The 17,414-nt window shown below is 47.2% G+C and overlaps 1 protein-coding gene across 2 annotated transcripts in view; it reads left to right on the top strand.

Moving 5' to 3' along the window:
* The window catches only part of DHX35 (DEAH-box helicase 35), a 77,648-nt gene that overhangs the window by 16,597 nt on the left and 43,637 nt on the right, over window positions 1-17,414 (top strand). For both annotated transcript variants that reach the window (XR_013975228.1, XM_080924975.1), the window contains exons 5-12: window positions 22-126; window positions 1,985-2,046; window positions 2,992-3,061; window positions 5,203-5,262; window positions 10,970-11,082; window positions 12,519-12,615; window positions 13,735-13,893; window positions 15,751-15,961. Coding sequence is in view for 1 of the 2 variants with exons in the window: in XM_080924975.1 (XP_080781101.1) it covers window positions 22-126; window positions 1,985-2,046; window positions 2,992-3,061; window positions 5,203-5,262; window positions 10,970-11,082; window positions 12,519-12,615; window positions 13,735-13,893; window positions 15,751-15,961 (877 nt within the window). In the remaining variant the exon portion in view is untranslated. The remainder of the gene's footprint in view (window positions 1-21; window positions 127-1,984; window positions 2,047-2,991; window positions 3,062-5,202; window positions 5,263-10,969; window positions 11,083-12,518; window positions 12,616-13,734; window positions 13,894-15,750; window positions 15,962-17,414) is intronic.

The raw sequence follows: 17,414 nt of genomic DNA, 5'->3' as shown, positions 1-17,414 counted from the left end.
GCATGGTCTCTCTTCCCAAAGGTTGCAGGACGAGTAGCAGATGAACGGGGTGCAGTGCTGGGCCATGAGGTGGGGTACTGTATCCGCTTCGATGACTGCACCGACCCCCAGGCGACGAGAATCAAGGTGAAGTGCTCAGGGGGACTTCTAGGACGGATACCAGAGGGGATTTCATGGGAATAAGGTCCCCTGGGGACATCCGTCTTCTGTGAAGACCAGAGTTATTTGAGTGAGTCCTTGAGTTTTAGCACAGACAAGAATGCGGAATTAAGATTTATCCCTGGTCTACAGCTGATGAGGTGGAAGCTTGGGAGGTCAGTGACTTTTGTGTGTTCACTGGTGATGGTGAGGATGCAGGTTCATTTTTCTTATGCACATTTCACATTTGTCTTTTTCAGCCGACTCTCATGCTGAAAAAACAGAAACAAAGCTGTATAGACAAACACAGGGTGAACTGGTGTAAGCCAGTCCAGCGTGGGCTTCATAGTGGTTGACTAGTTAGAATTGTCCGAGTAATGGATTCTGTCTCAGCCATACTTGTCAAAGTAGCTAATAAAAAAGTAATTAGCATAGTGGTGACTGGTGGTAATCAGTTCAACAGTGTCTCCTGCTCAGCAGCGGCTAGAACCACTGTTGAATACTGCAGTCGAACGGTGAGCAGGTTGCTCTGATGAAGCAGGTCAAGGTCCTTAGACCCACGTGCCCTCCAGACTGAACACGGAATTACAACTGTTGAGATGCTCTAGGTGAACACTGTAGCCATTTGTAAGAAAATGGACCTTGGTCTAGTTAGGGCTTCCATTGCTGGGGTAAAACCATGACTGAAAGCAGCTTCACCTTACTGCTCCTGGTCCACCATCCATGGAAGTTGGGAGTATCATAAGGCAGGAGCTAAAGCAGAGGCCATGGAAGCCCACTTTCTTACACACCCAGGACAGTGTGTTCAGGGGTGCTACCACCCACAGTGAGCTGGGCCCTTCCCTACCAGTCTTCAGTCAAGAAAATGCCCACACACTTGCCCATTGGCCAACCTGGTGAGGGAGTTTTCCCAGTCAAGTTTCCTCTCCTAGATGACTCTAGTGTGTGTCAGGCTGATATAAAACTAACCAACACAGACCTTGTTTTCCAGATTTTTGTTGCCCATGTTGTCAGGTAAAGGGACCATACATTTATGCCTTATTTGAATGTAACCAGTTAACATTGGGTGGGTGACTAGTCAGGTGACTCTTTTTGGGTCCATGAGAAGCTCTGTCTGCTAAAACTCGCTGTAGAACTTTTTACTTTTGCTTTTGTGGGTGACATTTGGTACCAGGGCCAAGCCAACTATCTTAGAAACACATCTCATTCTTAGAGTCAAAACATGATCACACTGAGGGACAGGCTTGTTAATGCACTGTCTTCGTTTTCTGGTAAGAGTAACATCACCCACTTGCTCATTGCTGAAGCGTTTTATTAGTTCAGCCCTACTTAGTTTTCACTGAAGTCGGTGTATCGCATCATTTATGGGGAGGACGGAGGGTTGGAGATGGCAGGCCCTCGGGCTGGGTCCCACAGCAGGCAGAAGTAGACACAGCAGCTGTGGCAGGGTGGCTCTGGAGCCCACACTCTCCACAGCTCTATTGGTGGAGGCTGAGGTTGAGACGATGCTGAGGAGTTATCCCAGACTCACAGCCCATTAACATAGGAAGTAAAGGTAAACAGAGACTCACTGTTGGCCATGCACTGATTGCTCAGGAACCTTAGCACAGGTCACACCGAGAAGGTGTTGAAAGGTCTGCATCTCAGTGTGGGATCATTTTGTCTGTTTGTCTGTTTGTTTTTGTCAGTAGTTCCATTACACTTGAGTAGAGTTGCTGGGATGTGTCCCCACTGCTGTCTGGGATTGTTTTTTTTTTTTTTTTTTTTTGCATGTGAACAGAGATTACACTTGACTTTGAATCCTCAATGTAAATACATTTCTCTATCTTTGTCTCTATTTTTTTAGTTCCTTACAGATGGCATGCTGGTCAGAGAAATGATGGTTGATCCATTGTTAACAAAATATAGGTAAACATGAGTTCCTGTGAGTCACTAATGTTTCCTCCACACTGGGAGGGAATCGGTTGGGTTAGTGGCTGAGGTTCGGGTCTGCTCAGATGCCCTCAACTGTCTTCTTTGCCAGTGGTGGCGCTCTCTGCCCTTGCTGGACTCGATCGTGGTGCCTCTTGTTGGCAGCAACGGGGAATGCACTAAGTAGACAGACAGACAGACAGACAAACAGAGGCCCATGTGCGTCTGTCACTAGAGCACCTGCTGCCTTCTCTTTGTTCATCTTGCCTTTGACATTTTCCAGGAATTGTAACTACACAACCACAGCCCACAGAGATCTGACTAGCCAGTGTTGGGACTCCTGACCCCCTTTTTCATTTTGCAAAGCTGGGGATAGAACTTGGGGTCTCACACATGTTAGGCAAGGGTCCCACTTCTGCCCTCTGGACAGTGTTCCGTTGAATGCCATATGCAAAATCCAGATGAGGGCTTAGCTCTTCCTCCCTCCTAGTGTCTTTGCCCATCACCGGGGGCACTAGGGTCACCCCACAGCTTTGGTATTTGAGAGACGATGTCCTGTTCCTCTCCCTGCCTGGCACATGTGTTTCACGGCTGTCGTCCTCATGTCTTTACATCGTTGAGGTGGCTGAGCTTTGTTACTCAGTGTGTTCTGTGGGGTTGTAGATCATACATACCAGTTAGAACCAGCTGTTCAATTCTGCTGGAGTCCTGGGCACGAAATGAAGCTCTTTGTAAATAGTGTAAAGTCATTATTCTCACTAGGGTTGTTGAATTCACGGTTCTAGTGTAGGCGTGGCATCATCGGTGGGGAACAACTTGGGGTTTCTCTTAATTCGATGTCATTCCACGAGGGCTGAGTATGCAGAGGTCTCTTTGGAGGTCAGGGTGGAATTGTGTGGGGTGTGGTTCCCTGATCACTGAGCGCATCCCTCTGGTTCTTAGTGTCATCATGCTGGACGAAGCCCATGAGAGGACCTTGTACACGGACATTGCTATTGGCTTGCTGAAGAAGGTAAGACTCCCGCACCAGCATTCAGTTTTATGTTCTGTGTTCTTGTCTCATTAGGAAAGTAATTACAGCAATTTAGAGAATCCAGCAAATACAAAGTGAGAGAAATTATTCCACCATCCTACTCATTCATGTGTGTGTGTGTGTGTGTGTGTGTGTTTCTGTTCTGTGTCTGTCTCTGTATATGTTTTAACAGTGGGATTGGATGATAAATGCTCATTTGTATCTTGCGTATTTAATATTATATCAAGATCAATTCTCTTCACCATGAAGCAGTCTTTGAAAACATTGTCTGTGAAAATTATTTTAAAGGTTTTATATTTATGTTGAGAACATGTGTGTGCCTAAGTGTGTGTCTGTGTACCACGTGTATGCAGCTGCCTGCAGAGGCCAGAAGAGGGTATCAGGTCCCCAAGAGCTGGACTGACACGTGGCTGTGAGTTGCCTGATGTGGGCACCTGGAGCAGAAACGCTGTAGGAGCAGCCAGTGCTGACGGCTGAGCCACTGCCCAGCCCCTGAAGACACAAAGGGCTGGTGTCTACCACGTCCTTCTTGTACTGTTACGCATATGTGCACCTAAGTGTGTGTCGGGCCTGTGGCAGTGAGCACCTGCTAATTACATGTGCTGCATTTCTTTTCTCTTTTTAACTCTTCAGTATTTAAAAAATAATTTCAAACATACTCAAGAGTAGATGCATTTATAATGACCTTTTCTGTTCATTGTCTGGTTTTGGCTGTTACCTCCACTCTCATTCCTACCCTTCACATTATTATTGTTGCTTTTTTCTTTTGTTTTGTTTTTTTAATTTGTTGTTTTCTCTGCACAAATCCTCAATGACAAGAGCCTAAAACGAAATGGTAGATTGGGATGACCAAGAACTGTGGCCCTGGGAACACTGGCTGGGTACAAACCCGACTGCCAGATATATGCATCTCCAAACCAGTGTCTGTGTCTTTGTGTCCGTGTGGGTGCACGCCTACATTGTAGCCATTAGCCTGTGGGAGCTTAGATTGGAATTGAAAGGGGATAAAGTAACAGTTTGACCTTTCACCGTGCTAGCGATTTATTTCAAAGGCTCTTCATAGCCTCGTGGCTAGTGGCTGCTGCTGGAGAGGGCAGACCAGGAACTGCTTTCTGGGGGGGTCTGCTGGGCTGACCTGTTGATGTCATAGTTTGTCATAAGGCTTAAGTAAGGCAACACAGATCTTAGGATGACATCATACATGTCATCTTTGTACAAACAGGAAAAGCATGTCCTTCTAACTGTCAGTCCACAGTGAGGTGAGGGAAGGTGGGTTAGGTTCAGATGCTCACCACCTCCTCAGCGTTGCATCTCTGTGTAGTGTGCACACCGATTGGCTCTCACACATCTCTGTGTAGTGTGCACGCCGATTGGCTCTGTGTGTCTCTTGAAGTGGCACAGAGCTAGGAATTTATAAGCTGTCTTTGTTATCTTTTGGCTGATGATCAGACTTTTGGAGGCACGAGGAATTTTCTCAGCAGGCGACCCTGCTAAGGACAGAGAAGAGGACAGTTCTGCCCAGGCTTCGCCAGGGCTGCGCATCCTCACAGCCGCTCCTGAGTGTGGCACAGGTGCTGTGCCCGGTGACCACACTTCTTTGAATAACTGTGAGCACACAAATTGCTATCTTGGTGCTACCATTTGTTATTTATGGATCTTAACTTATTTTTTCACATTTCTGCCTGTGAATACATTTATTCACACTACCTTAAAACCCGTATGAGAAAAAAAAGTGTTTATTTTTAACAATTTCAAATTCGGCCCTTAAAATTAGGGTTAGAGTTAGGTAGTGGTTTATGGCTAGAATTGAAGTTTTTAATTCTCTTTATATTTCGCACACAAAATTTTTGTTGGGTTACAATTTAGCACGTTCTGACATTTCAAACTCAAGTATCTATTCACACTGACTCTGACATCATGATTTGTAGCATCCCTGTCTCACGAATGAGCCTCTTTGCCTTGAGACAGGGTTTCTGTCTAGACCTGGCTGGTCTTGAACTCGTGACCCTCCCGCCTCCTGCCTGCTGGAATTTACAGGCCTTGTCATCATACCTGGCTAGGATTGTAGGATTGTACATTGTTCCGTCATCACCATTATTTCTCGGTGCCTTCTTTTTCAGATTCAGAAAAAGCGAGGGGATCTTCGCTTGATAGTGGCCTCAGCTACTCTGGACGCAGAGGTAAGGGTATCTCTCTCCTCTGTGACACTGAATTGTCACATACTTGGGAGTACACCTCTGGCCAGAGCATGTCTTCCGCGGAACAACCTGCCTTCCATGGGGCCTTGTGGTGCTCTAGATGTCACATGATGCTCCTCAGCTGTGATGGAAATGAGCCTGTAATTAGCCCAGGAGTTAAAGATCACCAGCTCGCCTGTCTCTGTCCCTGCCGTCCTCCTGACAGGGCAGCTTCTTAATTACTTGTCATCGTGAAGTTACATTTCACAAATTTATTTATGCAAATTACACACTTATTTTAATTTTTTGGTGTAATTGAAGTTTTTTTCTCTAACATGTAGTAATTTCCATGTTAAATGTTTTCTTTTTAATTGTTTTTACCTTTTTTGTGTGGTAGGGGGCACACATGCCATGGTGGAGGTTAGAGGTCAGCTTGGAGGAGTTATTTCTATCCTTCCTCTATGTGGGTTTCTGTGACAAAGGTCTCAGACTCTGCAGTGGGCATCTTTACCCGCGGAGCTATCTCTCTTGTCCCTGCATTTTTATATGGCTGATTTGCTCTCTTGGTGACTAATATTTTATTTAAAAAAAAAACAGTTCAACTCATCTCATTGTTTTGGCCACTTGCTGTTTGTATATTCTAAATGGTAAGCCGCCTGCTAGCTACCTGTGGTCCATAGATCCCCTGAGCCCAGGGAAGGCGCATAAATAGGTATTTGGTAGGTTAAGGTGCTGAGGAAACAAACCTAGAAGGCTGCTCTTAACTCCAGCCAGCTGGGAGGGTCAAGAACTTGTCACCAAAGAGATGGCATTTTAGCAGGGTTTGAAATAAAAATGGCCATTTCTTCACAGGAGAAAGGCAAAGGGAGAGCTGAGCTCCCTGACTGTGTGGGAGCCACAAGGGACCATGAGTACTACCAACTAACAGAGCTCTTCCTGCCAGGCCCTGGGGTACGACGTCATTCCCAGGGGTGCTCCATCCCCAGGTGCCCCATCCCTAGGGGTTCTCTATCCTCAGCGGCTGCTCTGTCTCATGTTTTCTGTATGTCAGCTCCATCGGTCCACTTCTGTTCTTCTGAGAAAACCAGGCTTCTCCTTGGGATGAGGTGGGTTTTTTTCTCCAGTCTGTTTTTCTTCCAGACATGCCCGTGACTCTTCTGGCTTTTTCCTCTGGTCCTCGAGAACCTCCATGTCTCGGAGGCCTTCCTGTAAGGCTCACCTGCTGCTCCCGCCATCTTGTGCAGCTTTGTGTGTTTCAGTCACACTGATTCCAGATTCATGTTCAGGAGTTGCCTGAGTTCTTGAAGACTGGGACTCTGTCTTACTCAGGATTTTGTCCCTCTTGCCTTACATGGTGTAAGGGCTAGGGCAGTGACTGACTTGCCATGTTTGGGACTCAGGAAGCTGATTCTTGTGTTATGTAGAGACCCAGGAGTAGTTATGGTGATGCCAGTCAGGAGGCCAGCTCTCTATGCCAGGGGAGATGGGAGGGTCTGGCCCTGGCTTGTTCTTCTGCCTCCCTATGGTGGCGAGAGGCACCTCCCCTGTGCCGGGGCTGGCCTGCCTGCTTTCCCCAGGCTGAGGGAGCTCTTAGCTTCAGCTGCCCACAGACATCTCTGCTCATTGTCCTCATCATCTCCATCACCGTGATGTATGCTGGAACATTCTCTGGAGGTGTTTTAATTCTGTCTCCGATGCTGATGACATATTCTGCCAAAAGCAGTCTGGGAACAAAAGTGTTTGTTTTAGTTCTCAGAGAGAAATAAAGGATACATGCCTACGTTAGCTTACCTTCTCATGCTCCTTTTAAACATTCATTAATAAAAAAGCACTTTACTTTCATGTGTATAGGTGTTTTGCCTGCATGTCTGTGCACTACGTGTGCTCACTGCCCATGAAGCCAGAAGAGTGCCGGATTACAGTTGGTTGTGAGCTGTGTGGGTGCTGGCAGTTCAACCCTGGTTCTCTTAACCCACTTAAGCCAGTGCCATTAGCCCAGGAGCCAGCTCTCCCCCTAATGCAGTGCACTGGTGCTTCTCACAGCATTTAATGTAATCAAGACAGTCCTCCGCTCCCGACAGACACGCCCACAGCCGACTCTTTCTCCCTGGTGATGGTAGAGTGTGTCAAGACCACCATTGCAGGGCCACTGCCTCGCCTCTGCCTCTCTCCTCTGTGCTCCCGTTCTCTCTCAAACATTAGAAACCGTTTTTATAAGTAGGTTTAGTTGTGGTGAAAGTGTAAGGCCGAGTTCACCCCTCCCCACTGGGCTCACTGCTAATGACAAGTATGAACTGTTCATTGCTGTCTTTCTTGTCTTTATTTTATATATATATTTTTGAAATAATACACTGACACCATGTCCCCCTTCTCTTTTCTTTTTCTTAACCCCCATATACCACCCTTGGTCTTTTTTCTTCATTTATTGCTGTTCACGTATCTCTGTATATACACAGACATTCCTAAGTGTAACCTGTTTATGTTTCTTGTAAGTGTGTTTTCAGGGCTGAGCCTTTGTATTAAAACAGAACCAGAGGCGGTGTGCGTACTTTTCCCGGGAGACCATTTCTCCCACTCCCAGCACTCCTTGCATGTCTGTAATTCCTTGTGTAGGGTTGAGGACTCGTGGGCTTTCCCTGTCCATGTTACATGCCCGTTGCTGTCTTTGCTCAGTTCATGTTGGCGGGCATGTTGGTGAGACTTTATGGATATAGCTTTTTCTTTTTTAAACATTATTTTATGTATATGAGTACACTGTGGCTGTCTTCAGACACACCAGAAGAGGCCATCAGATCCCATTACAGATGGTTGTGAGCCACCATGTGGTTGCTGGGAATTGAACTCAGGACCTCTGGAAGAGCAGTCAGTGCTCTTAACCACTGAGCCATCTCTCCAGCCCATGGATATAGCTTCTGATATTACCAGGAGACACAGTCTCACGGAAAACTCCCTGGCCCTCTCTCTCTTCCACAGTGTTCCCTGAGCCTTAAGTGTGGAGCATCTTTTAGTGTGACTAATGTAGAGTGGAGACCATTGTCTCATTTGGTTCATATGTAGTAGCAGATGTAGTTGATCTCCTGACACCTTTGTGAACGGGAAGGCAGAGCCTAGAAGTGCCATTCCGTGGTGTGCTTTGATGTAGGGCTTGCTGGAGCATTAGCAGTACTCACCCGGGCTCAGGCTGAGCGATAGGCCTGCTCTCCTTTCCTTGCCTGGGGAAATGTTGAAGAGAGACAGTCAGATGTGGGGTCTCCTGGCTTAGGATGTGGGATGGGTTGGTGTGAGTCCGTGTGCACGTTGGTATCTGTAGTCTTAAGTGAGAGGAAGAGGATGTGGGCCAAAGAGGCCTGGGTGAGGAGCACTTCATGGGAGTGAGCAGGGGCAGGATATGGCTTACCTATCGCTGTATATGCAAGCCCAAGGGTGGCCCGGATCCATCTTCTCACCTCAGTTGCTGTGTCTAAAGGTGACAAACAAACTGTCTAGATGTGTAGCGCTGCTGACAGGCCACTTGCTCTGGTGGATGGCCAGCCTGTGATGAGCAGTCAGTGTCCACAGCAGGGAAGTGCCAGAGAATGCTGCAGGCAGATCAGATGGTTGCCCTGGCTGGTTTAGCCGCCCTGTTTGTAGAAGCTTGGTTAGGTGAGCAGTTACATACATAGTGGGTGTGACTGCAAGTGTCACTTCACCCTGTACCACATTCTTCCTGAGCCTGTCCACATGGCGGAGGCTAGGTTTGCAGAGGCTCTCACTGGTCTGTTGTTTTGTCAGCGGTCTGGTTACTTGTAGAGAGATTAATTTCCCTCTTCTGAGTCTGGGTCAGGTCCTCACTGACGTGTTTGCATGTCGCTGACGTGTTGGCTTGGGTAGGAGCTGGAGAAGGCAAAGATATGGCTGCTCAGAGCTCCTCATGTGGACCAGGGGGAGCAGCTCCCAGGACAGGAAGCTGGAATGGGCCGAATCATAGACTGTCCCTTCCTCTCCATCTTGATCCATTTCTTATCTGGTGTTCATGTCATTGTGACCCTAGTACCTGAAGCTGTCTTAGATTCTTCCAGACGAGGGTCTTGCTTCTCTGTCTATCTTGATTCTGTCTCAGGCCATACACTTGAGAAATAGTTGTTGGCCTTTTAAGAAAAAAATATAACTGTTTGTTTTATGCGTATGGGTATTTTGTCTGCATATACATCTGTGTACCACTTGCATGCTTAGTGCCCATGGAGGCCAGAAAAGGGCATCAGATCACTTGGCACTGGAGTTAAGAGAGTTGTGGGCCACCGTGTAGATGCTGGGAATTGAACCTGGGTCCTCTGGAAGAGCAGAGGTGCTCTTAACCACTGGGATATCTCTTCAGCCTGAGTTTTTGGCTTTTATCTATATATTCCAAATGTTAAAAACCTTAAGAATACAGACCGTGTGTCTCAGTTCATCCAGAGTGTTCTTTAGGAGAGTAGCTCCTGGTCCTTCCTCCTCAGCTCTTCAGCAGCTGGGGCTCATGCACTCCATCCAGGAAAGCAGTGTGGCCTTACCTCATTCACTGTAGCTGTGTTCAGCAAGTCCTTTGGTCCTCTTCCTTCAGCCCTGGACCTGCTGTCCCCACTGACCTCCTCCTCTGACACTCTGTCTTTGAGGCTGCCCACTCCTTCCATGGCCCCTGGCTCAGCTGACACTGGGTGTTGCTGACAGTCTTGACTGTGTTACTTGTGCCCTGTCTCTGAGTTGTCTGGAATGTTTAACACTGGCTCTGGCTGGGTCTGTTCAGTTCTGTCCCAGCCTCTTTCTCATAGTCAGGATCTCCATTGCTGAGGACATTGCTTTATTGATTAAGAAGTGGTTCTGTCCTGTCTCAACATGTATGTGCACATGATCGGAGAAGACACTGTATATGCCCTCAGACAGCTTGAGATCTGTTGGAAAGTCACAGTAAATGTGCATCAGAGACACACCTAGTGCACAGGAAGGAAACCTTCGTGAACTGACAACCTCGTGTGATTAGATATGTGCTGTCTACATTAGCTTTCCCCAGCCTGATTTAACCTGTACCACACTTGAGCCACACCTAATTTCCAGATAAATAAATAGAGAGGATTGGGATAATCAGCTGAGGGTCATGGAATTCTAACCTTTTTTTATAGTCAGACATTTAGAATCTGTCATTGAAATTTCCTCTGCAATTCCAATAAGAGAAAAGTAAATTTAACTGGATGTGGGGATGTATATCTGCAATCCTAGCATTCAGGATGCAGAGGCAGGAGGATACTGAGTTTGGGTCCAGCCTGGGCCACTTAGAGTTTCAGGTCGGCTTGAGCTGAGTGTCAAGACCCTGTCTTCAACAGACAAAAGTTGGTCCATGTGGGGAGATGGACTGGTGGAGCCATTAAAAAAAGGAGAAGAAGAAGAATTTTTCGAATGTAGAAAATCATTCTGTGTGATGTGATAGTGCACACCTGTAATCCCTGCACTCAAGAAGTGGAAGCAGGAGGATCAGGGGTGCAGGGCTAGCCTCAGCTAATTGGTAAGTTAGAGCCTAGCTGGCCCACACCAGAGCCTGACTCTAAAATAAAGCAAGCTATTCTGCAGTGTCTAATTCCTGTGATGCTACTTACCTTTGCCAGTTTTATGTTTTCTTTCTTTCTATGGATTATTGTGAACCATCCTGTCCCCCCTTTTAGCTAATGTGAATAATATTCACATATTTATTTATTTGTAGAGATTTCGAGATTTCTTTAACCAGAATGAGACCAGTGACCCAGCCAGGGATACCTGTGTGACACTCACAGTGGAAGGACGGACATTTCCCGTGGACATCTTTTACCTACAAAGGTCTGGTGATGTTTGATTCCTGGTGATAGTGATTTGGGACCTCACCTGGCATGTAGGATAATGCCTCCATCATGGAGGGCAGTGAGGGGGTGTGGTAAGAATTCTGGTAGAATTCTGGAAGCTGGACCAGCATCATTGTTGAATTAAGAGTTTGATACTCCTGTTCAAATTTACATGCATCTGTGGCCATCAGTTCAGGAGGAGATGGGAGGTGGTTTGGCAGTTTTCTGAACTGCAGTTTCCAGAGCGCCCTCAGTAAGGGAAGCAGTGCTGAGTCCCATCTTTCAGCTCCTTATGTCCTTAGCAAGAAGACCTAGCTTGCACTTTTGGGAGGAGTCCCTTTGAATAAGAAAGGGGGATCCTAATTTGCTATACCTAGTTACTGGGCCTAGTTTAGTGTCTGACAAATCCAGAGCTATAAACTCTGTCTTTGAGTCCTTCGAATGTCTGCCGTAGTGCTGGCTGGAAGATGACGGCTGTGCTCTGATGGCTGGTTTTTTATCAGCATGACACAATCTAGAGTCATCCGAGAGGAGGAAGCTTCAGTTGAGAAAATGCCTCCCTAAGCGAGGGCTTTAGGCAAGCCCATTATGCATTTTCTTAATTGGTGACTGATGGGGGTGGGCCCAGCCCTCTGAGGGTGGTCCTGGGTTCGATATGAAAGCAGTGTGAGCAAGCCATAGGAGCAAGTCAGTAAGCAGCACTCCTCCATGGCTTCTGCATCAGCTCCTGACTCTGGGTCCCTGTCCTGTGAGTTCCTGTCCTGACTTCTTCAGTGATGGGGTGTGACTTGGGGTATATGAGCCAAGAAACCCTTTCCTCCCAGCTTGCCTTCTTCATGGTTCTTCATCACAGCGCAGAAACGCTCACTGGGGCAGTGGGCTTCTGCACGGAAGCTGATATGGTTTCCTGTGACTTGGCATCTTTGTGTGCTGAGATAAATAATTTTTATGCATCTCCCATCAGCCTCTTACTGCTTTACGCTCTCCAGCTGAGCTAATGGCCACAGATGCATGTAAATTTGCACAGGAGTATCAAGACTAAATCCAGCAGTGATGCTGGTCCAGCTTCTAGAACATTCTATCTTTCAGAATGTTATTTATTTTTTTAGAAAATATAGCCCAGATCCACTGTTTACATGTAATTATGTACAGAAGCGCTACATTTAATGTTCTTTCTTGTGCTGGGGATTGAACCTGGGACCTTACATGTGTTAGGCAAGTGCTTTATCATTAGATACACCCTCAGTTATTGGTTGCCTCACTTGAAAAAAAAAAAGTAGTATGTATTTATTTTGCTTGTCTATAGGTTAATTACCTGCCGGACTGGCCCAGATCCACTCTGAGGAGGTTTGGCTGCCAGTTTCTTAGGATGATTGACCCGTGACTAATGAGCATGTTCCAGTGATGATCTTTTTCCTCTTTCATTTTCCCCAGTCCTGTTCCAGATTATATCAAGGCAACTGTGGACACTGTGGTGAAAATTCACCAGACAGAGGGAGATGGAGACATACTAGCCTTTCTTACTGGCCAGGTAACTCCACCCAGTCCCTCTGCACAGACATGTTAAGACAGCACCAGAGTTAGCATAAAGCCTTGGTCTTAGCCATTTGTTTCTTTTCTTTTTTCCTTTAAAAAATGTCTATAGGTGTTTTGCCTGCATGCGTGGTTCCCGAGGAGCTCAGAAAATAGTGTCAGGTCTCCTGGAACTGGAGTTAATGGATGAATCTGAGCTGCTGTGTAGGTGCTGGGAACTGAACCCAGGTCCTCTGGAAGAGCAGCTAGTGTCTTACCTCTGACCCATCGCTCCTGCTCTGAGATTTCAAATGTACTAGCTGATTCCAGAGTAAATTGGGTTCCGTGTCAATGGGCTGCTTCATTTGCCGTATTGGACAATTAGGTATTGGACATTAGGTACATTGTGCTTCGAGCATATGGCAATCTCATCCTGTGACCACAAGGTTGGGCGCCCTTTCCCAAGTGGCCTAAGGTGAGGACTTTGATTTCCTCCCAGCTCATTCTGCAGGGAGCCAGTGACTACACAGCAGAAAAACAGCTGAATAAGCCTGTCTTAAGGTTGTAGTGCTGCAATCTTTCCACTGCCACACATTTCCCACAGTTAGTACCTCTCCTCAGGAGTGCTTTTAATGATTCCATAGGCAACAGCCTCCCCATGTGCTCAGAGTGCTCAGCCTGTTCATACACAGGGAATGCTGTTTACACCAGTCCATAAAAGCTGTGCAAGAACAGTCATTACAAACTGATGTGCATGTCTGTGTGCAGTGGGCGCCTGTGTGCAGGCCTGAAGAGGGCGTCGGATTCCCCGGAGCTGGAGGTGCAGGCAGAGTGAGCTGGACTCTGGTCCTCTCAGAGCAGCCCAGCCCCTTTGCCGCGGAGCCATCCTACCGGTTCCTCGTTTTTTATTCATGGGAACTCTTCTGTTAACTACGGATGGTTTAGGTTTACTAATTAATTGTACAGTTACAGAGCTTCAGTCCTTTGACACTGTTGTTTAGTGACATTTGATAAAGTGTCATTCCGAGAGAGACACGGCAGCTCCTGAAGGTGACCACAGCTAAAGCCCCTATTCCAGCATTTGCTCCCTCAGTGGGAGAGCTTGACCAGCTTCTTTGCTTTCCGGTTCCGTGTTTAGGAAGAAGTAGAAACTGTTGTGTCCATGCTGATCGAGCAGGCTCGGGCGCTGGCTCGCACTGGGATGAAGAAACACCTCCGGGTTCTCCCCATGTATGCAGGACTGCCTTCTTTTGAGCAGATGAAGGTGTTTGAAAGGGTGTCGCACAGTGTCAGGAAGGTGAGCCTCAGTGGTCCTTGCAGCCATTGGTCATCACATTGGCTCCCTTTGTACTGCAGAATGTTGTCTTTGGTATGTACATGTATTAGTCTGTGTGTAATTAGCATTCATGTGTGTAAGCGTAGGCATATGCCACAGTGCATATATGGAGGTCGGAGGAAAACCTTTTCCAGGCAGGTTGTTGCTGTGTGTGCAAAGCTGGCCCACAGATGCTGGGGCTCCTTTCTCTGCCTCCTCTCACTGTGGGGATCCTGGGGTTAAAGACACCTGCTACCCCTGCCTGGCTTTATGTGGGTTCTGGAGATTCAGATACACACAGTCAGCACTTTACCTACTGAGCCATCTCCCTAGACCTGTTTTATTGTTTTAATTGAAGTGAACTTTGCTAAACAGGGCCTTTCTTTCAAGTCTTAGGTTCATGTTTCTGTGCAGTAGATCTAAAAGTCCGTAGTAGGTAATGTGCTGTGAGGATTCCCAGCCCTGCCCAGAAGGGTCACCCGACAGTAGTTATCAGGGCAGGTCATAGCTTTTCTTTGTATTTTTCACAGCACATTATTACCTTAGCCTCAGAGACTGTCATGGTAGATTATGTTCAGTCAGAACTAGATAAAGTTACTAACATGGTTCCTAATGCATTTGCTAGTATCCGTTTGCCCTCAGAGCCAGTTTTAAGTCAGGTAAATCTTTAGCCTTGAAATTAGGTTGAGGATGGGTGTGGTGGCAAGAAGCAGTGGATGGGAGGAACCAGGTGCCTGATTTCTGCCTCCCCTTCCTCCGCCCTTTCCCCTGGATGAGGAACACATGGCGGGTGGCTCAGAGTGCAGTAGACGAGGGGTGGTCTGAGTCTGAGGACCCATTCCCAACTTAAGGCCACTGTGGAACAATCCAGATCTGCCCAGTCACACATGGCTGCTGTCAGTCAGTCTGCAGGCCTGGGCTCCGCTTGTGGCTGCTGAGTGCCTTGCCCTAAGTTATTTAGGTTCAGATTTCCTAGCTGCAAAACATTCGTAATTAAACATTTTTATTACATTTGTTTATGTGGGAGTGGGGGCAGGGCACACGTGGAGGTCAGAGTACACAGACAGGAGTCAGTTCTTTCCTTCTGTCATGTGGGTCTTAGGGATGCAACTCAGATCCTCAGGCGTGGCAGCCAGTGTCCTTACCCACTGAGCTATCTCACCTGCCTCCAAAATAGCTTTTAGATAGGGGTCTACTATATAAAAGGGAGATTTTCAAAAATTGAAAAACATTGTGTGCGTTTTATATACATGTCTCTAGCTGCATTAAACCCAGTGGGGGACAGCTGGCAGGTAGCCAGAGACTGGTGCACACTAGCCGGCCCCTCCTCTGTCTCCAAGATCCTTGTACAGTGGTTGTGTTGGTAACATCTTCTTCCTCTATGGCTCTTATCTCTGGTTTGAAGGGTTGGCCCTTTCCTGTCAGTCTGTCTGAATTTATGTTCATGTTTTAGTGATGTTGTCTGGGCAGCCAGTGTGAAGAGGAAACTTGGTTATAATATATAACGCATGGCATATAGCGACACAGCATATACTATCACTCAAAGCTCGGGTTGTGCTTTTTCCCTGGCACCTGTTGCTCTGAAGTCATCGGCTCCTTAGAAAACAGACATTATTGAACTTACCATGTGCTTAGTGTTGGCTTCTAATCTCTCTGTGTTTGGATCCCCTTGACAACCCTGGGGAAGCACGAGAGAGCAGTGCTCAGGAGCTTGGGAAGCTGTGCACGGTCATAGAACTCTGGAACATGCCTGGCAGCATGATGTTTGGAATGGCGGTGTGCCTCTAGGTTAAACTTAAAGCGGAGAGAACCAACTAGTTTTCTTTCTCTTTTCGGTAGGTGATTGTGGCCACCAATGTGGCAGAGACGTCCATCACCATCAGTGGCATTGTGTACGTCATCGACTGTGGCTTTATGAAGCTTCGGGCCTATAACCCCAGGACAGCTATTGAATGCCTGGTGGTGGTGCCAGTGTCTCAGGCATCAGCCAATCAGCGGGCAGGACGTGGTGGGCGCAACCGCTCGGGAAAGTGTTACCGCCTTTATACAGGTATGTGCGATGTTTCTTAACAACTTTGGATTCTCTTAGAGTGACCTGGCTTTGGATCCCAAGGCCGACATTTGTCCTTCGTGGTAGAACTCACCCTCAAATCCAGCTCTCCCTCCCAGGTCCCCCACCACTTCCTTCTTTGCTAGGACCCTCCAGCTGGCTCAGTGAACCACCACCTGCCTGGCCAGACCCCTGAGCACAGACTCATACATCTGTGTGTCCGTCTGTCTGTCCATCCATCCGTCCTCCCTTCTGCTCAATGTGCTATGTTCTTATGACTCCTGAACCCAGTGGCACCTCCCGTCAGATTCCTGTTTGCCTATGCTGAGTTCTGAGACTCATTCACAGACAGCAAATAGTTGGCTCAGTTCTATATCACAAGACATGCTAGGCTCTGAGGGCACAGAGTGAAATCCTGGTAGACATCTGGCCTTTCCTCAGCCTGCTGACACTGGTGGGCACAGGTCCCATGCCATTCTAGAGCTGCTGTTTCTCTGTCTCTTTCACTGGGCGTGGTCCTGAGACATGCACCACCCCCGCTGTCCACCTTCCTGCCTTCCTAGCGTGCAGACGAAATTTCCAAGTTATTAATTCCTTCCTGTGTCCAGTATCCACTTATGCTGTCTTTTCATTTCTCGTTTCCGCCGTTTCTCATTGGCCGTAGGGATTAGTGGTGCTGGATGAAAGTGTGTGGGTAGACTTAGACATGCAGGGGGAACCTTTAATTCTCTGAGAAATTGCAGAGTTGTAGGTATAGTAATTTGCTTAGCTTTTTAAGGAATTATTTATTTTTGAGGCAGGACTTCTCTGTGGAGCCCAGGGTGGCCGGAGCCTCAGAGATCTCCTTCCTTTGTTTCACAAGATCTGGGATTTAAAGACAAGCATCACCATTCTCAACAATGTTTTTAGTTTTAGGTAATTTTATTTTGTGTGTTTTGCCTGCATGTATGTCTGTGCACCATATGAGTGCCTGGTGCTGAGGTGGTCAGAGGAGGGTTACAAGTCCTGGAATAGGTTTACAGATGGTTCTTGCCTTGCCCATGGGTGCTGGGAACTGAACCTGGCTCCTCTGCATATGCCCTTAACCACTGAGCTAACTCTCTAGCTCCAGTAGCAATGGACACCAGCATTTCTTGTCAAGGAAGTCATGTGACAGGATGTGGACTGAAGCTGGGCAGGTGCATTTGGGTGGGAGGTCACGGAGCCCTTAATCCTACCTGCTTTAGTATGGGTGTCGTGCCCACCCTTCAGGTTCCCAGCTGAGTTTTCAGATCATGCAGCTGTTTCTTAGTTTCATTTTCCAGAACTTTCCAAGACTTTTTCTTAGCTCCCTTGCTCTCACTTTACTTGATTCTCAGCTGTACTTCATTCTTAGACGCGTGATCAGCTTCCCACTTCACCATTCATACTTCTGATGCCTTGGACTTGTCTGTCTTTGCATCTGCTCAGTGCG

The sequence above is a fragment of the Micromys minutus genome (assembly GCF_963924665.1).
Source record: "Micromys minutus genome assembly, chromosome: 11".
Lineage (NCBI taxonomy): Eukaryota > Metazoa > Chordata > Mammalia > Rodentia > Muridae > Micromys > Micromys minutus.
Note: the sequence above shows the minus strand (reverse complement) of the source record. Positions and strands in the feature narration are given on the sequence as shown.